The sequence below is a fragment of the Corythoichthys intestinalis genome, chromosome 16, assembly GCF_030265065.1.
Source record: "Corythoichthys intestinalis isolate RoL2023-P3 chromosome 16, ASM3026506v1, whole genome shotgun sequence".
Taxonomy (NCBI): Eukaryota; Metazoa; Chordata; class Actinopteri; order Syngnathiformes; family Syngnathidae; genus Corythoichthys; species Corythoichthys intestinalis.
Window position 1 is genome coordinate 26,513,402 of NC_080410.1, and position 26,310 is coordinate 26,539,711.

Below are 26,310 nucleotides of genomic sequence, written 5' to 3' on the forward strand. Positions count from 1 at the left end.
CATTGCATGGAAATGCATGCCTTTTAGTTTTTGTGGCGCTTACATGCTCAAGTGGGGGCCGCTTCCTCACGCGAAGAAGAACGCGCTCACGTGAAGAAGAGTGGCTTACACCCGAAGAAGAAATGCCACATCCAAGCGAGTTAGTGAGAGAGGGAAACACTTCTACGAGCCTTCGTTCTTTGTTAATGTTAATATCTACAGAGGCAACGCCTGTATGTATCATCGTTTGTGTTGTTGTTGTTGTGTTTCCACTCGCGATCGGACACTTAAATCCAGTTGTGTAGTGGTTTGAACGATGTGCTAATGCTAGCGAACGAATGCTAACCATTTGTTATTACTGTTATTAGCAGCTAATCATCGCTGATTTACGTTGATGCAAACCTGTTTGTTATTGGGGACGAAATTGATTTGTTTCATTTCTTTTCTTAGTTCCACTCTTCAAGTGATGGTTGAATAAAGTCAGCAAATTATACTAACGTCTTCTGCATCGTCATTTGGGAGTTTAGCTAGCTGTATAGCCAGGACTGAGCCTTAGCCTCTCTGTGAGGACAGCGCAGTCGTATTCCCTCCTGATGCAGTTATCTCCACCTTGCAATGACTGCAAGTCGCTTTGTTGTAATTTTTCCTCGTGAAGTGAAGACACACTTTCGAGCGTTTGAACCTACGTGCTGTCATTGTTATGTTTATGGCTGCAATGCTCGTGCTTACCCTTCGTAACCTTTCATTTTCACACTCTTTCCTGGTGAAGTGTAGTCAAACTTTGGAGCGAGTGGTTCTTGGCGCCATGCTAGTTTGATGCGTCTGGACAACAAGACACGTCACGACGCAATACGTGTCTTTAGGAATCGTTAAAGGGATCGTTAACCTTTTTCATTGTGATGTCGAGGCCTCGAAACACTCGGAACCGGTTCCGAATTGGAATCGGATTTCGATTCCCATCCCTAGTCGGTAGGCTACATACGGAACAATGAAATTAACAGTTCACCTGCTGTGCCTGAACGCAGTCTCACACCTTCCTCCTTGCTGCCGCTTGCTCGCTCAGTAGTTGCCGAGGGCTGATTGCTTGTTTGTCCTTCATCCTCCACTGCATCAGTCCCTCTTTTTTCACCTCTTTTATCAACACCATCGTCTTTTTGGGGCTTTTTGAAGAAACTTCAGACACTCAGTTGCTTTGACATTTTTCCGAGTAAGGCCAACGACGTCATGCATCAAGAGAGACAATAGCTAATTAATATGCTCACTCGCCACCCTGTGGTCTGGGGTGTGAATTGCAACCTGTCAAAATGACAGATGGACTTCAGTTTTTTTCCGTCACTGTTTTAAAAAACCGGGCAACGACGGAAAATATTCGGTTAACGCGACCCCTGAAGTTAGGTTACCTAAACAAAGTCAGGCTAACTCAGCTGCCAACTCTCCCATTTCAATTTGATTGGATGTCTAACACCGTCAATAACAGCCAATGAGTTAATAGCACATTTTTTATGGTTATCATCACCCTTTTCTTTGTTGCTATCACTGGTCTTTTGTTTTCTTCCAACACGGTTCACGGGTCCCCGGCGAAGGCCATAGAGAACTCGGTGTTATGTTTTTATTCATAACACCATGAGTGACGCTCAAGTGAGAACAGCTAGCTGTGAAATGAGCAGCGACTTCAAGTTGCTGCTCGAGCGTACGTGTGAAAGAACGGCCTCCGTTCCAGATCTGAAACAGTCGTCAACTGGTCGCTTACAACCGGCTGGATTTTGTGCCTTCACTTGTTTACTTTTTCAAATTACATGCAAATTGCCATTGATGATATTTGGATTAATTTGTATTCAGGCCATACAGAGAAGAAATGAGAACAGTCACAAATACGTTGGAAGTTTTATTTTTCACTTTTTTTAAAGCATTACTTCGTTTTCACAAAATTAAACCAAAACCGCCACCTGCAATGATGTGTTGCAATAATGTTTTGTTTTATTATTATTTTGCACAGTAATGACCCTTCTCATGAAATTTTAGATGCTTTTGCTCATACTATTTTAGCAGTGCTCCTATAAAGGTCCAATAACATTTCTTTTTCTCGCAAAAGACACATTTTTTCATTTGATAAAACCAATGAGTTGTAATTTTTTTCTAATGAGCCCTATAAACATTACAAAATTCGGGTGTATTTTTTCATCATTTTCAGGGTTTTTCCTGTAATTCTTCCGACTTTCTCTTTCTGTAGCTGTTGTAATCTTACAGTAGTTTTTCTCGGAATATGACTAGTTAATTCCCATAAAATATTGGTGTACTACACAATTCTACCTATAAATCTCCAACTTTTATCCCACAAAATTCTCAATTTTCTTGTAATGTTAGCTGTTGTAAAATTAAACATTTGTTTCCCTCAAAGTATTGACTTTTTGAAAAATGCATTTTTTTTCTTCCACAACATTGCCAAAAGTACAAAATTTCCCTTCCGTTCTATTTTAGTTCTTTCCAAATTACGTTTCAGTATTTTTAAAATCACATTTCTGAGCTTCAACTACAGTGCCTTGCAAAAGTATTCGGCCCCCTTGAACCTTGCAACCTTTCGCCACATTTCAGGCTTCAAACATAAAGATATAAAATTTTAATTTTTTGTCAAGAATCAACAACAAGTGGGACACAATCGTGAAGTGGAACAAAATTTATTGGATAATTTAAACTTTTTTAACAAAAAACTGAAAAGTGGGGCGTGCAATATTATTCGGCCCCCTTGCGTTAATACTTTGTAGCGCCACCTTTTGCTCCAATTACGGCTGCAAGTCGCTCGGGGTATGTTTCTATCAGTTTTGCACATCGAGAGACTGACATTCTTGCCCATTCTTCCTTGCAAAACAGCTCGAGCTCAGTGAGGTTGGATGGAGAGTGTTTGTGAACAGCAGTCTTCAGCTCTTTCCACAGATTCTCGATTGGATTCAGGTCTGGACTTTGACTTGGCCATTCTAACACCTGGATACGTTTATTTTTGAACCATTCCATTGTAGATTTGGCTTTATGTTTTGGATCATTGTCCTGTTGGAAGATAAATCTCCGTCCCAGTCTCAGGTCTTGTGCAGATACCAACAGGTTTTCTTCCAGAATGTTCCTGTATTTGGCTGCATCCATCTTCCCGTCAATTTTAACCATCTTCCCTGTCCCTGCTGAAGAAAAGCAGGCCCAAACCATGATGCTGCCACCACCATGTTTGACAGTGGGGATGCTGTGTTCAGGGTGATGAGCTGTGTTGCTTTTACGCCAAACATATCGTTTTGCATTGTGGCCAAAAAGTTTAATTTTGGTTTCATCTGACCAGAGCACCTTCTTCCACATGTTTGGTGTGTCTCCCAGGTGGCTTGTGGCAAACTTTAAACGAGACTTTTTATGGATATCTTTGAGAAATGGCTTTCTTCTTGCCACTCTTCCATAAAGGCCAGATTTGTGCAGTGTACGACTGATTGTTGTCCTATGGACAGACTCTCCCACCTCAGCTGTAGATCTCTGCAGTTCATCCAGAGTGATCATGGGCCTCTTGGCTGCATCTCTGATCAGTTTTCTCCTTGTTTGAGAAGAAAGTTTGGAAGGACGGCCAGGTCTTGGTAGATTTGCAGTGGTCTGATGCTCCTTCCATTTCAATATGATGGCTTGCACAGTGCTCCTTGAGATGTTTAAAGCTTGGGAAATCTTTTTGTATCCAAATCCGGCTTTAAACTTCTCCACAACAGTATCTCGGACCTGCCTGGTGTGTTCCTTGGTTTTCATAATGCTCTCTGCACTTTAAACAGAACCCTGAGACTATCACAGAGCAGGTGCATTTATACGGAGACTTGATTACACACAGGTGGATTGTATTTATCATCATCGGTCATTTAGGACAACATTGGATCATTCAGGGATCCTCACTGAACTTCTGGAGTGAGTTTGCTGCACTGAAAGTAAAGGGGCCGAATAATATTGCACGCCCCACTTTTCAGTTTTTTATTTGTTAAAAAAGTTTAAATTATCCAATAACTGTTGTTCCACTTCACGATTGTGTCCCACTTGTTGCTGATTCTTGACAAAAAAATTAAATTTCATATCTTTATGTTTGAAGCCTGAAATGTGGCGAAAGGTTGCAAGATTCAAGGGGGCCGAATACTTTTGCAAGGCACTGTATTCCATCTATCAATTGAGTAACCAGACAAAAATAGATTTAGCATTTTTAACATGATAACGTTTGAGTGAGATGGGTGTTTTTTGTCTACTTGGGGTTATTAGACTCATGTTCTAATAAAGTATTTTACTCAGATATTTTTGTAATGGAGCAATTTGAATAAACACATGATAGATTTCATATCATGTGGCTCTTAAAAACTAAATACAATTAAAACTCTTTCAATGACTTTATCACTAGTTGACGCCCAATCCATTTGAACTGAGAGGATGGCAGCAAATGAACATTCATTCACTGCCACCTTCCCAGTTCCATTGTATTGGACGTCTAGCGCCATTAATGGCAACCAATGAGTGAACAAGGAAAATGCAAAATTATTTTCCATTACTATCAAGATTAGTGGAAAATCAAATTTACCCCGTGACAACAAATTTCTGGTGACCTGTGGTCATGCAAAAACAAATAACTATCGATACTTTTGCAATCAAATATTGTATCCGGATATATTACAATATCGATATTATTGGTACTTCACTTTTTCTGATTACACAACAGGACAGGGGTGTTTGAGTAGGGTTCCATTTTGTTTGAGTGCAAAATACATAGTGAAGGTTTGCAGAAACACATTCTCCATGGTTGAACAAGACGAGCCGCAGCACTGCGGTGTACAAAATAGAGGCTGGGTCCACAGGAAGAAGCTGATATGGTGCAGGAAGTGAAAGAGCAAGCAAGGTTCAAGCCTAAGCTTCCTTGGGGAGGGGAGCGACAGTTTTGGCCTTTTGCATTCCCGCATATCATCTTGCTGAGAGGGGCAGCGTTTATCTGATATTTATGATTTTCAAATGTATCCTTACCATTTTGAATTTATCATTTGATTAACATTTCCCGTCACACGTTTGGCACCTTGCAGCGGTCATTAGTGGTGTGCCATCTAAGGCACCCCACGATTCGATTGAATTACGATTCAGGGTGCTACGATTCGATTATTGAACTATTATCTTCACAGTATTAACGATGATCACGATTTTTGATGCATCTTTCCCTCCTACCTTTCAGGATTTATTTTCTTTCTTTGTGGCTACTTAATACGTTTAAGCAAGGTATTTTTGCCAGCATTCATTAATTAAAGCAGCCAAACAAATGTATGCCTGTTACGTTTTATTTCAGATCACTTAATGATCCAACAGGAACAATGGAAACATGCCTATACAACACAAAGCTGACCTTAAGCTGCTCTTTTTCACAAAAAGGTGAAAAAAACATCAGCTATTTCAAAGGAAGTACTTATTTCTTTCAACAATACAATAAAATCTACACTGGTGGAATGCATTCCACATTTTATGAAAAAAACAAAACAAAGTGCCATTAGAAATAAGACTTCTTTTAACCATTATACTTTGTTTCAACAGATTTCTGTACTATTTCGCATGTTTGTAGTGTTACAGATGGACTTAATCCTGGTTTTACACGTTCTGCATATGGAGTATCTTGTACGCCAGCGAATAAATGGACATGCAAATACACGTTAGTGAGTTCGGTAATTAGCTTAGCGCTCGGCGCGAACTGTTAAAATCTCAAAAACAACAACTATAAAGTCTAAACAGGACAGGATGGTTCGCGTACTCACCTCTTATAGACGCACACTGAACTTAGCAACACACTCAGGACATTTTTAAATTAACATGACTTGAAACTACTGCTGGACAACTCAAAGGCAAGGAGCAGTGAAGTATCTCTTTCCCTTTCGGTCTAAAAAATAACTTGCGCGCAGAAGAGGACCCAAAGCCCGACCACCCAGAGCTTGCCTGTCTCATACACAAATTTATTTTCAAGTCTTTTGTACAGAAGTAAATCTCTCACTCAGTAACTTCCGCTGCTGCCATCCTCACCTTGTGCATCCCTTAAGGCAGTGCTTCTCAATTATTTTCTGTCACGCCCCCCCAAGGAAGACGTAAATGTTTTGCGCCCCCCCAAACTCTCTGCCGCCACTGTAAATAGTATCATTTGTCTACAAAATTACTATTATAAATACGCATGTGCCTAACATTGTGTCCTTTTTTTCTAATAAAGAAAAAAAGTAACATAGATCAACTTATAATAAAGTATAACTTTATTAACATTGTTTTGTTTGTAACAGAGAAGACTTGACGTGCATCAATTTGCCTGAATTAAAAAAAAAAAAAAATTCACATCCAAACTAAAAAATACACTCAAGGTACATTTTTGACCATTTGATACAGAAAAATAAAATGTAATAAAATCAGTAAATAATAACAAATTAAAATTGATTAGAAACATTCACTCATGAGGACAATGTGCCAAAAAATTTGACCAAAAAAACAAATCTGAATAAAAGAAGAAGAAAAAAGTGTCCTTGGACAGGAGTTTTTATTTTTGCTGCTCACAGTATTTACCTCCTTTGCAATGGTGTGGAGTTATTTTGCAATTAGCATGCTAACTATGCTCACTGGCTTACTGATATAACACTGACAAAGCAGGACGATTGTTGGCAATATTCGGCACGTTTTCACTGAAAAAAATCAAGCGGCTTAACAATGAGATTGGGGTCTAATGTCTTTAAGTGGCGTCTTAATTGATTTGGCTTCTGGCTGTCTGCTATAATTATTTTTAGACACAGTAAACAGTGGTCTTTCATCATCACCCACTGTATTAAAAGTCAAAGCTAAAAGGCAAACGGCACGAAAAAAGCGCATTCACGGCGGCCGAGGTAGAACCGTAGGTGAGGGCGGTCGTCGTGACGATCCCAAGCCGAAAATGGCACTTCTCGGGCTTCGACGTGAGAACCGGACAAGACAGTGGGTCGCTGCGTGAGTGAGTCCGGTCGGAAAACGGCTTTCGTAAACGGCGGTGGCACACAGCTCTTCATATCTGTTGTCTGTGTGTGCTGACTGCTGAGTGCTCTTCCTTAGTTCAGAAATACTGCGCGCACTCTGAAAATGAGAGCGCCACTGCCACCTACTGAGTGGATGTGCAAGTACACTTTATTCCAGTATGGCAAAAAAAAAACAAAAAAAACATGTTCCCCGAGGTCACATGCGCCCCCCCTGGCATCGCTCTGCGCCCCCCCAGGGGGGCGCGCCCCACTATTTGAGAAGTACTGCCTTAAGGTGTCTGGGCACCAGACATGTCTTGAATTTTGTTCCGCTCGCAACGGCTGTCATTAAATTAGGGAAAATCATAGTTTTTGAAAATTTATGAATCGTGATCGAATTGTCACGTGTCGAATCTCGAATTTAATAATCGATGTATTGGCACACCGCTAGAGGTCATTTAGTGACAATTATGCATGCATATTTATAACATTTTAAAATATATTTCAAGAGGTGTACTTTTGTTCACTGTATATTTTGGAATTTTATTGAAATCTAATTTATATGTAATTATGTTTTTTTTTTTAATGTAATTTTGGTATCATCTGGCCTCTTGTTGTGAGGGAATGTTCAGATAGTTGAATTAATTGTAAGTAATTGTCAAGTCAAATATATATTCTTAAATCCTTGCCTTCAACCAAATTTAAAAATGGTTCTCGACAGATTATGGAACAAATTTGCATATAAACACTAAACAAAAATTTAGTAAAAATAAAGTAAAATTTGCTTCCCTACAGACCCCATCTGCAATTTTGTGAACTTCCACCCTTTAAATGTTAATGGACTCATCCCAATATCATCCCACTGTTCCTGCGTCAGAATCGGTCAAACGAGGCCCAAGGGACAATTGGGGATTGATGGGTGTGATCAATTGAGCCCTGGCATTGTACTGACTCTGCTGTATTTTGTATTGTCTCGTGACAATTTTTAAACCAAATGTCTCCAATTTAAAGTTGCTCACATGTCAATTGATTGGTTCATTTCACCTCTTTCCATTTCTTACGCTTTTATACTGGTGTGGCTAGATACTGTATACCTGCTAGGCCCCTCCCCCTTGATGATCATGTGTAGATCAATATGGATCCCTGCTCGTTTGATGTGAGGGGGAACAGCAGGGGAGAACTTTGTGTACAGAATAAATATTGATACAAACCAAACAAGGGTCCAGTTGATTCAAGTGAGCAACGATAACAAACGGCGTTTAACGGGATTGAACGTGGAGCCTGGAGACGTTGGGATGCGTGGGCCATGAGTCACCAGCCTTGAGGCCAAGTCTGAAAGAAGTGGAGAGACTGCCGCACTCATGTGTGACCGGAAGAGCTCCAGGAGGCACGCTAGCAAGAGAGAGTCGTCAAAGGAGTCCTCGCGCTCCTCGGAATCTGGCTCGCGCTCCTCGGAATCTGGCTCGCGCTCCTCGGAATCCGGCTCGCGCTCCTCGGAATCCGGCTCGCGTTCAGCGGAGGCGGCGGAGGTGCTCGTAGCCATCCCTGATGGTGAGAAATACGGAGAGGAAGCACATCTTTTTTGGACTGTTGAGCTCAATAATTCAATTATTAACAGGAAAGTGAGCAACCTTCCCAAGATTTTTTTCCCCACCCCATCAGTTTGTTTTGCTCTCATTAGGATGTTTATGTAATCCCTGCTCTCTCTCGTCTGATGTTGCGACTATTGTTTGTTGTTTTTTGGAGATTTTTGCCATCGATTTACCTGAATTTTGTGTGTTTATATTCAACACGTTGTCCAAATTGTCTTCAGCATTGTAGTTTGAGAGTCAAAATGGGGACTGCTTGTCAATGGTTGATGCAAGTTGGAGACTGCACCTCCATCAGCTGACTGGCCGTGCGCGCCGATTTGGCCGCAGGCAGTTGTTCAACATCGATTATTCCGACAATCCCAAATGATCTTGAAAGGCTCGATACGCTGTAGCTTTCCGCTACTTTTCAAACTGTGCCCTGCAAAAGTTAGTCTAGTTGCCCTTTTGATGCCTTGATTTTATCCAACGCTTTGTTACTAGAAGTCCATCCGCTGCAATGTAGTTTTTAAATGGATGCTAAAAAGGAATGAGGAAGGACTGGTTATCGCCCTGTTCATTCCTGTCGAGAACTGTGATTCGGCCCATAAAGATAAGGAGTGAGGAAAAATGTACTTCTGCATATGATACTGTGTGATGTCACGCTGTGGGAATATGTCCACAGGCGTGTCTTGGGCCAGCCGATAATGATGCGTGAACCCAGTGTTGCTTGTGTGTTTTCCATACTGATGCGTCCTCTAGAGCTGCGTTCATAACAAAATTAAATCGTCGCACTGCAACGCCTTGCTTGCCCTATACCAGTCGCCAAAAGCAGTTGACATGATGTAAAACTAATCTCGTAATATTATGACTTTTTTCTCATCGTATTACGACTTAGGCTCGTAATGTTACAGTGTACGACATTGTTCTCATAATATTACGATGTTTACACCGTAATATGTATTATGACTTGTAAACGTTATGTAGCAATTCTTTTGATTTAATTACAAGCATTATGGTTCATTTCTATTTTATTTATCTGGGACATTACTGTTATTGTGTATTTACAAACACAATGCAGGATTCTGTTAAATTTGACATGTGTAATATTTAGAGGTGCAACACATAATCGATTAATTGGCAACTATTTTGATAACCAATTAATCGTTTAGGACCTTCTTCCCCTTAAACTTGTCTAAATTCTTCAAATTCGAACATACATATAACTTCTCGGTTGTAAATATTATCAGATTTCTTCATCTTATTTTTGTCAAGTCAAAGTAGGACATGAACAAGAATCTGGTTTTACTTTGGAAAACAGCAATTCAAATTTTATGCCAATTTTCGAACATCTTGCTGTCTGAACTAGCTTCTTAATAAGTGAAGTCAGGAAGCTGTAATAAAATATTTTTGAAGGAAATTGTCATCCATTTTTTCTTCATTGTTACTTACAACATTCCCAAAACAACTTCAAGGTCAATTGTGAGGGTAATTGAAAAAGTGACATTTATCCAATTAATCGTCCGACTAATCGATTGTGAAAATAATCGTTAGTTGTAGCCCTAGTAATATTAGTTCCTATGTAGAACTCTCTTTAAAGTGAACATAGCAGTGAGAAAAACGATAATTCTCAAAATAATAAGTTATCTGTAACCCGACATACTCCGTGCCTCGGGAGAACTGCTGAAAACCAAAAAAAACAATGGGCTACAACTGTATTCTCGTAGACCTATTTATCTACTAGTCCATCTCAAAAAATTAGCATATTGTGATAAAGTTCATTATTTTCTGTAATGTACTGATAAACATTAGACTTTCACATATTTTACATTCATTACACACAACTGAAGTTGTTCAAGCCTTTCATTTTAATATTGCTGATTTTGGCAAAAAAGTCAAGAAAAAACAAAGATCAAAAATCCCTATCTCAAAAAATATTTCACCCGACCAATACAAAAAAGTGTTGTTTTTTTTTTAATACAAAAAAAGTCAACCTTCAATTAATTATGTCAGCTATGCACTCAATACTTGGTCGGGAATCCTTTTGCAGAAATGACTGCTTCAATGCGGCGTGGCATGGAGGCAATCAGCCTGTGGCTCTGCTGAGGTGTAATGGAGGCCCAGGATGCTTCGATAGCGGCCTTAAGCTCATCCACAGTGTTTGGTCTAGGTGTCTCTCAACTTTCTCTTCACAATATTGCACAGATTTTCTATGGGGTTCAGGTCAGGAGAGTTGACAGGCCAATTGAGCACAGTAATGCCATGGTCAGTAAACCATTTACCAGTGGTTTTGGCACTGTGAGCAGGTGCCAGGTCCTGCTGAAAAATGAAATCTTCATCTCCATAAGGCTTTTCAGCAGATGGAAGCATTAAGTGCTGCAAAATCTCCTGATAGCTAGCTGCATTGACCCCGCCCTTGATAAAACACAGTAGACCAACACCAGCAGCTGACATGGCACCCCAGACCATCACTGACTGTGGGTACTTGACACTGGACTTCAGGCATTTTTGCATTTCCTTCTTCACAGTCTTCCTCCAAACTCTGGCACCTTTATTTCCGAATGACATGCGAAATTTGAGCAACAGTCCAGTGCTGCTTCTCTGTAGCCCAGGTCAGGTGCTTCTGCCGCTGTTTCAGGTTCAAAAGTGGCTTAACCTGGGGAATGCAGCACCTGTAGCCCATTTGCAGCACACTCCTGTGCACGGTGACTCTAGATGTTTCTACTCCAGACTCAGTCCACTGTTTCTGCCGGTCCCTCCAGGGTCTGTAATCGGCCCTTCTCCACAATCTTTCTTAGGATGCGGTCACCTCTTCTGGTGGTGCAGCGTTTCCTGCCACACTTTTTCCTTCCCACAGACTTCCCACTGAGGTGCCTTGATACAGCACTCTGGGAACAGCCTATTCACTCAGAAATTTCTTTCTGTGTCTAAGCCTCTTGCTTCAGGGTGTCAATGATGGCCTTCTGGACAGCAATCAAGTCGGCAGTCTTGCCCATGATTGCGGTTTTGAGTAATAAACCAGGCTGTGAGTTTTTAAAAGCCTCAGGAATCTTTCGCAGGGGTTTTGAGTTAATTCGTTGATTCTGATTAGGTTAGTAGCTTTTTTAGAGTACCTTTTCATGATGTGCTAATTTTTTGAGATAGGGATTTTTGTTTTTTCTTGACTTTTTTGCCAAAATCCTCAATATTAAAACAATGAAAGGCTCGAACTACTTCAGTTGTGTGTAATGAATCTAAAATATATGAAAGTCTAATGTTTATCGGTACTTTACAGAAAATAATGAACTTTATCACAATATGCTAATTTTTTTATAAGGACTAGTATATCTTCCTTTTCTTTGGCATTTTGTTCACTGGATGTTGAGGCAGGGTTCCAGAAACGGCAGCTAGTTGGCAGCTAAAGTGACGCTGAATTAGGTAAAGTATTTGATTGAGTGAAACGAAAGTGACCTGTAAATGCGCCGAAAATCTGAAACGGATTGGGCATCGAGTGGCGTCAATTGCCGCCATAGAGTTAACTGAGACACTATTATGGTGGAAGATTTTGGTAACAACTACTTGGTTCCTTTTTTATTTATTTTTTTTTTTTAACATTGACACCATTTTAAAACGATATCTCGATTCTTGGCATGCGCATATCAATAACTTTTGGGATGCAAAATGTCACGATATATCACCATTTGGATATTTTGTCACACCCCTAATGTACACTAGTCGCCCTTCAACCCACAATTATATTGAAAGGGAAACTCGTGCGACGGGATTAAACTTGGCCGCTGTGTACATAGTGGAAGGGCAGGAACTAGTACTGCTCAGTTAAACTGCTCCGGTCTGATTTTTGTTCGCACTGCAGTGATAAATTCGTTAGAAGTGGTAATTGATGTCAATCAATGTACTCTGAAAGGATCCCGTGCTTTGTCATTGCATGATGGGAAACAATCCATCAGTGGTGTTAAATCATTGAATGGCATTAGCCATGACAGACATCTATCGCCGTCATTGGCACATGATCATTCCTTGCCAGTTCTCCTGAGTTAAATGTTGTTTGTGTTCCCATCACAGTGAAGGAATTTCTTGCCAAAGCCAAAGAAGATTTTCTAAAGAAATGGGAGAATCCAGCACAGGTAAGACAAGATTTGGCTGTCATTGAAGAGTAAATATGTGTGAAATTGTGAGTGTGATTGCAGTCCATAGTATAAACCACCTCTCGCCTATACTGGCCTCTTGACATTTTCTTTGGTGTCCTCAGCAAACTGCCGGATTGGACCACTTTGAGCGTATCAAGACATTAGGCACCGGCTCCTTTGGCAGAGTCATGCTGGTCAAGCACAAAGAGTCAGGCCAGCATTTTGCCATGAAGATACTTGACAAACAAAAGGTAAGTTAAAGCAATAGACAAGACCTAGTATAAATGATTTTCATGTAAAAGACAGTTGCACTAAAGTATTTAAGTATGCAAATCGTGGAAATCTTAGACCTTTGATGACAGAGAAAATTAAACACAAAAATTACACCACTTACAAGCACACCCATTGTGTGACGAACGTGATGTCAGTCTTGCCACCGGCGTACATCACGTAAACGCTAATACACTCGAAACAGGTAAAAAAATACTGAAGAAAAAAGGCACACACACTTTATAGTTTCTTTACCCGTTAAATCTGTCTCTGTCTTCTTCTTTTCTCGGTCTGAGACCCAGACTAAACCCGCTTCACTTCCTAGGTCCGTTACAGTATGTTTCTCCAATAGCCGTACGTAGCACGAAGTGTCTAGCCAAAAGGTGTTTTCTATAACTTTTATATGTGGTTCACTTGGGGTGTAACAAATATGGATCAATACATGCATTGGTTGAACAACGATCCAATCATATCCGTCGAAACGCATAATATTAATTAACATTGTCATCTTTTAAATATGCTTTTTTGTTAAACCCTGTCCAAAGTGTTCCAGCTAAAAAAAGTTGTCAAGAACATCAAAATTGTTTATGTACACCCATGTATACATAAGCAATTTCAATGTTTCGATTATATATTATGTACACCCATGTTTACATAACATATGACAAATTGGTCGAAGGCCCTTGAATATAATTATGGAAGACTTTGTAATATCGGAAATATCGTATTGTCACCCAAAGAATTTGATCTCGTATTGTCAAGAAATTGGTGATTTACACCCATATGGTTTACTAGCAAGTTTACATGTCAAAACACTGTACTGTCTGATGGCGACTTTTTTGAAATCATATTTTTAAAGAAATCCTAACTTATGGCATCTTTCAGGTGGTAAAACTGAAGCAGATTGAGCACACCCTGAATGAGAAACGCATCCTGCAGGCAGTGAACTTTCCCTTCCTCGTGCGACTAGAGCACTCTTTCAAGGTTTGCATAACACTGCATCTTTTTGAGTAGACTGTCCGGGCTCCTTTGGGTTTTACTTCACTTATTTGGCATCATGTTAAGTAGAGCTGTACCGACTAGTCGACATCAGTCGACGTCATATATGACATAAATGCGTCGACGAGCACAACATCCCGTCGACTGTTAATGAAGGGTTGAAAAAATATAAGCATGGAAAGTTGAGAATGTCAGACGCTCGGTATGCAAGCAGGGAAAGCGGCACAAAGCAAAAAAAGCGCATCAGAGTGGCCAAAACATTGACTTATTTCAACGAAACACAGGAGGGTACACTGTTGTGTCCTGTCTCTTCAATGCCAAGCTTGGCTGAACACCTAAAGCGCAGTCACCCAGTTGTAATTTTGGAAGACAGGAGACAACAAGCTGGCAGATCGTAAGTCCATCTAACTAACTTACGACATGTTTTATTGAAGTTACTAAGCCTGTCGCGATATGAAATGAGTCCATTTATCCCACGTAAAATAAAATTGAGGGCGATAATTTTCAGGGCTGTGTTCTATCGCCGCGTGCGTGCATGCAATGCATACATTTGTGCGTGCGTGTTGATGGCATATGAGCTTCCAGTTCCTTTCACAGATAATTATTGGTCATCAACACGCCGTAGAATTAAAGTTCAGACATATAAAATAAGGAAACACATGTATATTAAACATTGTAAACGTTAGCATTGCTACATTGAGGCTAATGGGAAAAAAAGACAACCTACTTTAGCCTGCTATAAAATATTGGCATTCTTCTCCAAAATGCAAACTTGCGGTTAAAAACTGACACTTCAAACAAGAAAAATCGCTGGTTAACAGCATTTGCAAACGGAAAAAATGAAAGAAAAAAAATCTATTACTGGCACGACATGCAAGACGACAAGTGTTTTTTTTTTTTTTTTTTTGCGGAGTGTAAAGCTTACAGTTAGCGATTTAGCAAACGTACTTCCGGTGAACATTTCAAAATAAAAGCATGCCATGTTCGTCATATGAATAACGATTTCTGGAGTTAATCCCACATACTGCAGAATTCAGATTCTACACCAAGAATAGCTTTAAAATGACACCCTTTATGAAAAACGTGATTGTCAATGAAAAATTATTATAATACTATTATATATAGTAGTATACTATAATATTGATGCTAGATATTTTATTTTAAGAAATGTTTTGAATCATGTTGGAAAGGCGAAGTCAGTGTTCTGAATCTGTTTACATTGAATTCTTTTGCACTAGTTAATGCTATCAGCATTTGACCTCATTGTTTATTTGAGATTTATTGTTATTTACATGTTTATTTCTACTTTAATAAAGAATTTAAGTGTTCCAAAATGTTTTTGTGAATTAATAAGTGTCAACAAAAATTTCATTTCTAAATTAGTTTAAAAAAAAATATATATATATATATATATATATATATATATATATATATGTGTGTATAATATACTGGTATATAAAAGCGGCATGGAAAATGAATGAAAATATACAGGTATGTATACATATTATTAAATTAGTCGACTAATCGTAAAAATAGTCGGCTGTCGTTTGGGACAGCCCCAATGTTAAGCCTTTTGCACGTCTACCAACAGGACAACAGTAATCTCTATATGATAATGGAGTATGTGCCCGGAGGCGAAATGTTCTCCCACTTGAGGAGAATCGGTAGATTCAGGTAGGGTGAGGTTTGTCCTGAAAATTTCTCCTGGTTGTTGTTTTTCTATGTATACTTTATATGATTGTAATTTTTCGCAGTGAACCACATGCCCGCTTCTACGCAGCGCAGATTGTACTGACCTTCGAGTACCTTCATTCATTGGATCTAATTTACAGAGATCTAAAGCCAGAGAACCTGCTTATCGATCATCAGGGTTACATACAGGCAAGCCTATTTGACACTTTTGCTTAATCTTCTAAGATATCTTTTTTTTCTTTTTTCTTTTTTTTTTTTTTTTTTGTAAACTGAGACTACTTTTCACTTCCGCAGGTTACGGACTTTGGCTTTGCAAAAAGAGTCAAAGGTCGAACCTGGACGCTTTGTGGGACTCCAGAGTATCTGGCACCAGAGATCATTCTCAGTAAAGTAAGTGTTTGACCATTATTCTCGAAGCTGTATTTGAAAATTCCTCACCGCCTTTTAATTTAATGTTTTTAGGGCTACAATAAAGCTGTGGACTGGTGGGCTCTCGGCGTACTCATATATGAGATGGCTGCTGGCTACCCGCCCTTCTTTGCAGACCAACCCATCCAAATATATGAGAAGATTGTATCAGGGAAGGTTAGTTCATTGCGGTTTTCCTGTGTGCAGCCTAGCATCGAAATGAGGCTTCTATGTGGTTACGTTACGTATAGGAGCTATGTGTGAATTGATGGCACTCTCTAAATATCATTGCAGAATAGGAAAGTAGCACTAGCTTAGTGAGAAAAGATTGTCAGCAAAAGCAAAAAAGAATCCAAAAATACTTGACAGCTAGGGGTGTAACGGTACACAAAAATCTCAGTTCGGTACGTACCTCGGTTTTGAGGTCACGGTTCGGTTCATTTTCGGTACAGTAAGAAAACAAAATGCAAAATATAAATGTGCTAGTTGTTTATTACACACTTTTGTGCTTTCAACAATAGGAACATTAGCCTATACAAAGCTAGAATTCTGCTCAAAAAGTAGTGGGTATTTAAAGATAATAATCCAACAACAATTTGCTTTTCAGACCCCGCGTATTGGTCAGCTTTGTTTCTGAAAGAAAGAAGAAAAAAGAAGTCCTGTGCTAAGGAGAAAAGCAATCCTAATGACAAAGATTTTAACATGTATTTTACAAATGAAATGCCTCAATGAATCATTTTTTTTCTTATGAACGGTTTTCAAAAGCTTTATTGGTGGATTTTCTCAAGTTAAAGCGCCACACAGAAATTAATACATTTAATTGTGTAAGCAGGATCTGTGTATTATTCTTATTATTTAATTACAGGCGTTTTAGCTCATTTCAATTTATTTTATCTAAATGGGCTATTATTTATTATGTGTTTATATTTTACAAATGTGATGTAGTATTCATTTATATTGTATATTTTATGTTGTATAACTTTAGTTCCTATGTGAATATTAGTTCCTACTTGTTTTGTTGTGGTAGGAGGGTTTTGTATTGAACACGGGGCCGTGTTGGTTATTATTATAGCAGAGAAGACGGCAGTAAATCAACAAAGACAAGTCAACTGTGTCCTGATCTACCACTCAAGAGATCTGATGGACTCAAAAAGTGGGTTACGATTGTATATTAGTTTGAAAATCGACCGGATCCACCGTATTTTTACACGAGTGACTTCCGGTCTGCCCGATCCTAGCTAGTAGTATTGACGCAGAAGGGCCGTGTCGCGCGTCAAATAATAAACTCTGCCGTTCTTTTCTCGTGCGTCACGTTGAACCGCTTCTGGGACGCGTCTAACATGCGGGCGCACTGCGACTAGTGTGCATTGGCTGATTGACTTTAACGCCCGCGTTTCAGTGCGTTCTCGCGGCGGCCACGTTGTCGCGCCGTTGACGTTTCTGGGTTATACTGTCCTACCGTGTTGGTCCTCATTATAGTAGAGAAGACGGAGTAAATATAATCTACACAAAGAAACTGTAACCCGATCGACTCACAGCCTCGAAAAGTAAGGGTTACGTTACGTCAGAAACACATTCGGTACGCCTCCGTTCCGAACCGAGCACTCGAGCTAGGAATCTTTGGGCACCTAACAATTCAATCACGATTACGATTCAGAGGCTCCGATTCAATTATAAAACGATTATTGATGCACCCGCTTCCTTTTTTTTTTTTTTTTTTTTAATGTTTTGTACATTAGTTCCAAAATTGTTCAAAAATCCTCTCAGGCTAAACCAAACTACTATTTCAGTATCAAGTTAGCATATAACAGTAAACAAATACAAAAATAACAGTAAATAAAATACTCCAGTCCCCATTCGTTATCAGCAGCTTTAAACCACATTCAATTAATTTAATGTTGTGAATCAACTGTTAGTTTTTAAAATTGCTCCCGTTATTTCATGATGTCCCGTCTGTCTACTTTTGTCAAAGTTTTAAAACTATTTCATCATTTAAAGATAGATTCAAGACAAGATTCTGCCGATTTAGGAGTATTTTAGATAAAAAGTTAATTAGGTTCGTTACAACAGAGCCTTCTAGAAAAGTCACTGCTTTAGTACTGGTTTAAGATGGCGGCTGTTTACTAACGCCGGAAAGTCTGTCATTTCGCATCTCGGTTTAATAATACATTTTCTAACACCGCCGTCGTCTGTCATTTTGCGTCTACTTCTACATATATATGATGTCTACTGTAGCCGTATGTTTGTAGCAACTAGCAACTGGGCGTTGTTTGTAGCGGCTGTCGGCCGCAGTCAGGTATGATTGTTTTTTTTATCAAGCGGCATGAGTTGAACAGGATATTTACTCTCGGTCCGTTCCTCATTGCGTCCCAAAGACCACGCTGACTGTGTTTTACTTCCGTTTTACCTGGTATAATTCAATAATCGGAATTTGGATGTTTGTGAATCGTTCTCTAATCTTCCACGGCCGAATCGCGGATAATCTAAGAATCGGAAATTTCACACGCCTCTACCGAGCACCCCGAACCGAAACTGTTAAATGCAAATACATGTACCGTTTCACCCTTATTGACAGCACACCTCCCTATTTCCAGGTTCGCTTCCCCTCTCACTTCTGCTCGGACCTGAAGGACATGTTAAGAAACCTTCTGCAGGTGGACCTGACGAAGCGCTTTGGCAACCTCAGGAATGGTGTCAATGACATCAAGGGCCACAGGTGGTTCGCTACCACCGACTGGATCGCCATCTACCAGAGGAAGGTGAGCCATTGGTGGGAAGAAACCACATTACGAATACAGTGGTACCTCTACATACAAAGATAATTCGTTCCAGGACCTTGTTTGTAAGTCGAAATGGTTGTATGTCGAGCAGGATTCTCCATAAGAATACATTATAATTCCATTAGTTGGTTCCACAGCCCGAAAACCTACACTAAATGCTGCTGGCACTATTGCAAATAGCAATTACACAGAGCAAAACAAATAAATTATGAATAAAAATTGTAATAATAATAGTAATAATACCTGTAATAATGTAACGAATGTGGTTCTAATGTGGCGGATGTGTTTTGCGTGGTGTAGCTGAGCGCACCACGTGGCTGAGGTGCCAGCGCGAGAGTGAGAGAGACCTTTTACTTTCTTTTGATGTTCAGCTGCGGTGGACAGTTGGCATGTTGTGTTGCACAAGTTATGAAATAAATGATTAAAAATCTGACGAAGTTGGCGATTTTTTGGGTGATCTTACAATCATAATAATTGTCAACTTATAAAGACTCGCGAACAGAGGTCGGAGAAGGACTGTTGAGATTGTAGGCATCCTACGGCCGTATTGTCGAGCCAGTTCACAGACGGGCACACCACACTCATATTTTCTATCATTTCCATCTTCATTACAATGGAAAGGTTCACCTTTTTCCTTTTTTTCACCACCTGCACGAACATTTTTGGAACCCATGTGATTGCTCTCACAAGAAAATCTGCCGTGCGTCCGTCTTGCGGGAAAACAAACTGCGGTGCTGTCATAAATCGTTGTATTTTGTTGCACGTCGTCTGATGTAGAAACAAATGGCGAGTCAAAATTTACGTCGGATGTCGAAAAGATCATGTGTCGAAGCGATCGTATGTCGCGGCACCACTGTACATGGTGTGTTAGGGCTCTGAACTTGCATAACAATTTCTGTACTGTCTATTCATCAAAATAGACTTGTTGCTTTTTTTTTTTTAATTTTAGTAAAAGATGACACAGCTCAAAATTATTTACAAAGCACTTGAAGCAACACATAACTTTTCGGTTTTACTCGATTTTAGCGACGCAGGTGATAAAAAGTGGTAGTGTTTTGCCTTAAGTAAGACTGCGTTTTCAATGAGGACCAGCGCACAGTGTCGTAAAATTCTGATCTCCCGGTCGCCTGCAGAATAGATGGATTAAACGATATTTCTGTTTCTTTGTGAAGGATGAACAGTTATGAGGTAATGAATCGAGTTGTGACGAAACAATAGCCACGTTTACATGCTGACTTTTATTCATACCGATTCAAATCATTCCGAATGGAAATTTCACATCAGCTGTTTACATGTCACTTCATACATTCCGATCCAGCGTTTACATGTGTCTGCCTTTATTCCGAAAGGACTTTTGACAACTGCCGTCTGACATGCACAGATTAATCAAAACAAAGCGTCACGTTGCAAAACATGGAGATCGATCGTCAGATCAGCTGCTGTTTCAACTTTTCGAGTGGAAACAAAACTTCAGAATGACACGCCGTTCATTTAAAAAGTTGTGTGGGTGCGCTGTGCGTGTGCTTGGAAGCCATGTTGCAAGTGACGTTACTTACGTCACCAAGTGACGTCACCACGTCAGTACGGAGCATGTGCAGAAAGAACGCAACCAGAAACCATTCCGCTTCCCTGTTTACATGATATAATTTTACTTCTAATCGGTTTGGGAAAAGGAATATTCCACCCCTGTGAATCGGAATGAAATTCCATTCGGTTTGGGCCTGTTCATTCCGAATGAGGTGTTTATATGGAACACATTTATTCGGTTTGAACAAATATTCCGATTGTAATTGGAATATTTGGCTCCATGTAAATGTGGCAAGTAGCATATGATGAAGTTGACAAAGAGAAACATTTGGTTTTGTTACCGTATTCCCTCACCCGAACTCGAGTTCGGTTGGGTGGCTAGAGGTCACACCAGCGAATAAGGCCGGGCAAATGTTTATTCTTGAGTGTCCTTTTATCCTGGTAGCCTCCCTTTTTTCTTTTTTGTCTCCTCAGACAAAAATTTTTGTCTTTTGTTGCTCTGCCACCTTTGCGGAGTTTGCGCGAAAGCGTTCGCCTCAACTTTCGTCTTTATAACGAACGGAGAACAAGGGAAAGTGACGCATGCCCTAAAGCAGTCAGCGCATTTGTAGTTTTTTTGTGTGGCGGGTTACAGTGATACAGACCCCCTCAAGATATAAAACAGTTGTGATTCAACCAGCTGTTATGAAAATATTTTATAAAGGTTGAAAAGTTACCAAGTGTTTCTTTAACCCTTGGGCGTTATTTTATCTTGACTAAATTCTTGTGATTTTGTCCAAAAAATGGCTTTTCCTTTGAAGTGTGATAACTAAGTCATTTCTGAATATTTTTTCACTTTCAGCCACTCAAAATGTTCAGTGGCGTCAGACCTATCTACACATATAAAGTTTTTTATTTTTTTTTATTTTTCAATGCCCCCTATGGACAATAATAGCAGCATTATCCGAATAGCAAAACTAACTATGCTGTATATATATAAAAAACAAAAGTCTAATTTGAATATTCCATATCACATAGTTAGAGGCTTGAATAAGTCGTTAAGTCATAACAACCGATTTTTTTATGCATGCCCAGTTTTTACACATTTGCAGTTTTCTCATTTACACTAAACTCTTGTGATTTAGTCCAAAAAATGGCTTTTCCTTTGAAGTGTGATAACTAAGTCATTTCTGAATATTTTTTCACTTTCAACCACTCAAAATCTTCAGTGGCATCAGACCTATCTACACATATATAGTTTTTTATTTTTTTTATTTTTCAATGCCCCCTATGGACAATAATAGCAGCATTATCCGAATAGCAAAACTAACTATGCTGTATATATATAAAAAACAAAAGTCTAATTTGAATATTCCATATCACATAGTTAGAGGCTTGAATGAGTCGTTAAGTCATAACAACCGATTTTTTTATGCATGCCCAGTTTTTACACATTTGCAGTTTTGTCATTTACACTAAACTCTTGTGATTTAGTCCAAAAAATGGCTTTTCCTTTGAAGTGTGATAACTAAGTCATTTCTGAATATTTTTTCACTTTCAACCACTCAAAATCTTCAGTGGCATCAGACCTATCTACACATATATAGTTTTTTATTTTTTTTATTTTTCAATGCCCCCTATGGACAATAATAGCAGCATTATCCGAATAGCAAAACTAACTATGCTGTATATATATAAAAAACAAAAGTCTAATTTGAATATTCCATATCACATAGTTAGAGGCTTGAATAAGTCGTTAAGTCATAACAACCGATTTTTTAATGCATGCCCAGTTTTTACACATTTGCAGTTTTCTCATTTACACTAAACTCTTGTGATTTTGTCCAAAAAATGGCTTTTCCTTTGAAGTGTGATAACTAAATCATTTCTGAATATTTTTTCACTTTCAGCCACTCAAAATGTTCAGTGGCGTCAGACCTATCTACACATATAAAGTTTTTTATTTTTTTTTTATTTTTCAATGCCCCCTATGGACAATAATAGCAGCATTATCCGAATAGCAAAACTAACTATGCTGTATATATATAAAAAACAAAAGTCTAATTTGAATATTCCATATCACATAGTTAGAGGCTTGAATAAGTCCACAAGTCGTAACAACCAATTTTTTTATGCACACCCACTTTTTACACAATTGCAGTTTTCTCATTTACATTCAACTCTTGTGATTTTGTCCAAAAAATGGCTTTTCCTTTGAAGTGTGATAACTGTAAGTTATTTCTGAATATGTTTTCATTTTCAACCACTCACAATGTTCAGTGGCATCAGACCTATCTAAACATATAGTTTTTTTGTTTTGGCCCCCTATGGACAATAATAGCAGCATTATCCTAATAGTAAAACTAACTATGCTATATAGGCTATATATAAATCAAACTAAAATATTTTATATTACATAATTACATCATTGGATAAGTAAAAGTCGTAACAATAGATTTTTTGTTTTAGAACAAGACTGTGACAACGTGACAATAACTGATTTGATGATAGAATTTATGTTAACAATTTTACAAAACATACATACAATATAACAGTTAACATAATAACAACATACACAATTCATGATGTGCACTTTGAGATTTGTTGTTCAAATGTAAAGTGCGTTATAAATAAAATGTATTATTATTTATTATTATGTTCGAAGCCCGAAGTGGCTTTGTGCAAAGGCCACATTGTTTGCGCTTGGACGGGGGTCCAGCTCGCTGCTCAACCAAGCCTTCGGCAGAAGGCGGTGGTTCCCGTTTTAGGACTTCTGGCCGAATTAGAGCCTTGCCAAGTTCCTCAAGAAATAGTCGGCGCTTGTAGCTTTTCTTCACGTTCCACTCAGGGTAGATCTCCGTGAACAGCACAAACGAGGGTAGATCTCCGTGAACAGCACAAACGCGCTGCATGACGAAATGTCCGGCATGTGAAAAAACACACATTGGCCACCTGAGTGCGCGCCGGCGGCAGGAGTATGTGCCTCAGGCCTGCAAAGCACAAGCGCACGCAACAATAACAGCTTTGATCTTTGATCAGCTTTTACAAGACAAACCTTGATATGCAAAACATTTGCTTACTCACTCTCGTCATTACCTCGATCGCCGTCATTTTCGTCATGCGCCTCAACGTGGTCATGTCCGTGCCCCCGCCTTCTGCTCCCCGCTTTCATCTCGTTATGTTGTCAACTATTTCCTAATCCTCGTCATCAAAGCCGTCCTCCTCCGGCATCGAAAGTCCGGAAGAATTTGTTCAATGTCTTCTGGGCTCTCCAAAGAAGCGTCCGAACAAAGGTCGTCGTCGTCGGAATCAGGATTTTCTAACACCATTCGAATCGTGTCCTGCGGTGAAATACTTCTCGCCGCCATCGATCATAAGTTGTGTTGGAAGAAATGCAAAATGGTGATCCTCGCGAGAACAGAGACTCCCAAAATGCCCAGAACCAATGAGAGTAAAGAAATTCAAACACCCAACCAATAAAAGTTGAAATTCAAACGACAACAATAAACACGTGGTTTTTTGTTTTGGTTTTTTTGCATTTCCGGGAAGTACCTTTTTATTGTCTTGTGCAAACGTGCAAAATTGCAAATACGCATGCCCAAATAGACTGAAAGTGAGCTCAGACAACATTGACACCATTTTTTTTGTAAAGCCAACCGTCTTTATTGCATTAATTTTTGACCGATCTGAAGCTAGCTTCGCAAGAAAATTCATGTATTGGCCTATGGCTCCATCTAGTGACTTCTGGGTGTCAACACAAAAAAATTTTTATCTGCATGTTTTTGACTCGCCAAAGAAGCGATTGCATCAATAATCACGGAAAATGCATGATAAAACATCAGGTCTACAGCATATTAAAAATCATGATTTATAATGGGAGTCAATGAGCCAAAAAATGGCAAAATAACAAGAGTTTAGTGCAAATCTTCCCAGCCTGTTTGCAATAAGTTAGAAATTGCCGGATGGTGCCATTTCGAACTTCTACATGATTTAGTATCCTGCAGGAAATATCAGCTCCCTAGTGTATTTTTTCATATGCTTTTTTTCCTTTTAAACACAGAAAAAAACGAAAAAAGCCAAAAAATGGACAAATAACACCCAGTTAAACTGCAGCTAAAACAAGGTGCACTAACAAAAGCTGACTACACAAAAATACAAATCACCTAAGCAAGGGCAGAGTGATACTGAGTTCAAAGCCAAGGGGAAAGATTTGTTATGAGTTTTAAACATGGACTTTGAAGTCGCTTGTTTGATTGACACATGGAGGTATTTTCGTAGTTTGGAACCAGAAAAAAACATTCCCCCGAGCTTCTTGTTAAGACTTGAGTACACTGCTGGCCAAAAGTATTGGCACCCCTGCAATTCTGTCAGATAATGCTCAATTTCTCCCAGAAAATGATTGCAATTACAAATGCTTTGGTAGTACTATCTGCATTTATTTTGCTTGCAATGAAAAAACACAAAAGAGAATTAAACAAAATTGAATCATTTTCATTTTATGCAAAACTCCAAAAATGACCGTACAAAAGTATGGGCACCCTTAGCCTAATACTTGGTAGCACAACTTTTAGACAAAATAACTGCGAACAGCCGCTTCCGGTATCCATCACTATGTTTCTAACGATGCTCTGCTGGAACTTTAGACCATTCTGCTTTGGCCAACTGCTCCAGGTATCTGAGATTTGAAGGGTGCCTTCTCCAAACTGCAATTTTCAGATCTCTCCACAGGTTTCGTATGGGATTCAGGTCTGGACTCATTGCTGACCACTTTAGAAGTCTCCAGTGCTTTCTCTCAAACCATTTTCTAGTGCTTTTTGAAGTGTGTTTTGGGTCATTGTCCTGCTTTCTCACACTGGGCCCTACATTATGCTGCAAAATTTGTTAATCGTCTTCAGACTTCATAATACCATACACACGGTCAAGCAGTCCAGTGCCAGAGGTAGCAAAGCAACCCCAAAACATCAGGGAACCTCCGCCATGTTTGACTGTGGGGACCGTGTTCTTTTCTTGGAAGGCCTCGTTTTTTCCCAAACTCTATGTTGATGCCTTTCCCCAAAAAGCTCTACTTTTGTCTCATCTGACCAGAGAACATTCTTCCAAAACGTTTTTAGCTTTCTCAGGTAAGTTTTGGCAAACTCCAGCCTGGCTTTTTTTATGGCTCTGGGTTAGAAGTGGTGTCTTCCTGGGTATCCTACCATAGAGTCTCTTTTCATTCAGACGCCGACTGATAGTACGGGTTGACAGTGTTGTACCCTCGGTCTGCAGGACAGCTTGAACATGTTTGGATGTCAGTTGAGGTTCTTTATCCACCATCCATAATTTTTTTTTGTTGAAATCTCTCGTCAATTTCTGTTTACACTTGTCGATGCCTTGAGATTGCCCATTCTTCCTCATAATTTTGCTTCTCAAGCCTTCAGACAGTTCTTTTGTCTTCCTTCTTTTCTCCATGCTCAATGTGGTACACACAAGGCCATAGGAAAGAAGTTGAGTCAACTTTAATCCATTTTAACAGACTGCAAGGTTGATTTAGTTATTGCCACCACCTGTTATGTGCCACAGGTAAGTAACAGGTGCTGTTAATTACACAAATTAGAGAACCATCACATGATTTTTTTGAAAAGGGTGCCAATACTTTTTTCCGGCCCATTTTTGGAGTTTTGTGTAAAATGCTAATGATTTTTTTTTTTTTTTTTTTAATTCCATTCTCTTTTGTGTTTTTTCATTGCAAGCAAAATCAGGAAGATATTACTGCCAAAGCATTTGTAATTGCAGTCATTTTCTGGGAGAAATTCAGCATTGTCTGAGAGAATTGCAGGAGTGCCAATACTTTTAGTCAGCAGTGTACATCCAGGAGGAGCTGACATGAGGCACCGGGCAGGAGAGTAGGGACGGAATAGCTCGGAGAGGCAAAGCAGAACAAAAAAAAAAAAAGGTCACTGAAACACAACTTCCAAACTATGCTCCATTGGGTTTTTCTTTATCTTCTGTT

At 39.3% G+C, this 26,310-nt stretch overlaps 1 protein-coding gene and 1 long non-coding RNA gene across 3 annotated transcripts in view; one reads left to right on the forward strand and one right to left on the reverse strand.

Moving 5' to 3' along the window:
• Window positions 1–26,310, forward strand: part of LOC130931941 (cAMP-dependent protein kinase catalytic subunit alpha-like) — a 32,298-nt gene that overhangs the window by 4,068 nt on the left and 1,920 nt on the right. Inside the window, exons 1-9 of one of the 2 annotated variants that reach the window (XM_057861188.1) lie at window positions 7,537–8,522; window positions 12,602–12,663; window positions 12,789–12,917; window positions 13,822–13,920; window positions 15,527–15,609; window positions 15,690–15,816; window positions 15,922–16,017; window positions 16,090–16,212; window positions 18,630–18,794. In XM_057861188.1, coding sequence (XP_057717171.1) covers window positions 8,333–8,522; window positions 12,602–12,663; window positions 12,789–12,917; window positions 13,822–13,920; window positions 15,527–15,609; window positions 15,690–15,816; window positions 15,922–16,017; window positions 16,090–16,212; window positions 18,630–18,794 — 1,074 coding nt within the window. In that variant the 5' untranslated portion in view covers window positions 7,537–8,332. Of the gene's footprint in view, window positions 1–7,536; window positions 8,523–12,601; window positions 12,664–12,788; window positions 12,918–13,821; window positions 13,921–15,526; window positions 15,610–15,689; window positions 15,817–15,921; window positions 16,018–16,089; window positions 16,213–18,629; window positions 18,795–26,310 lie in introns of those variants that run through there. The other variant, XM_057861189.1, reaches the window with a different exon arrangement.
• On the reverse strand, window positions 22,819–24,417 carry LOC130931942 (uncharacterized). The gene is made up of 2 exons (XR_009067333.1): window positions 23,418–24,417; window positions 22,819–23,311 (listed from the first exon to the last, which is right to left on the reverse strand). It is a non-coding gene; the product is annotated as an uncharacterized LOC130931942 (long non-coding RNA).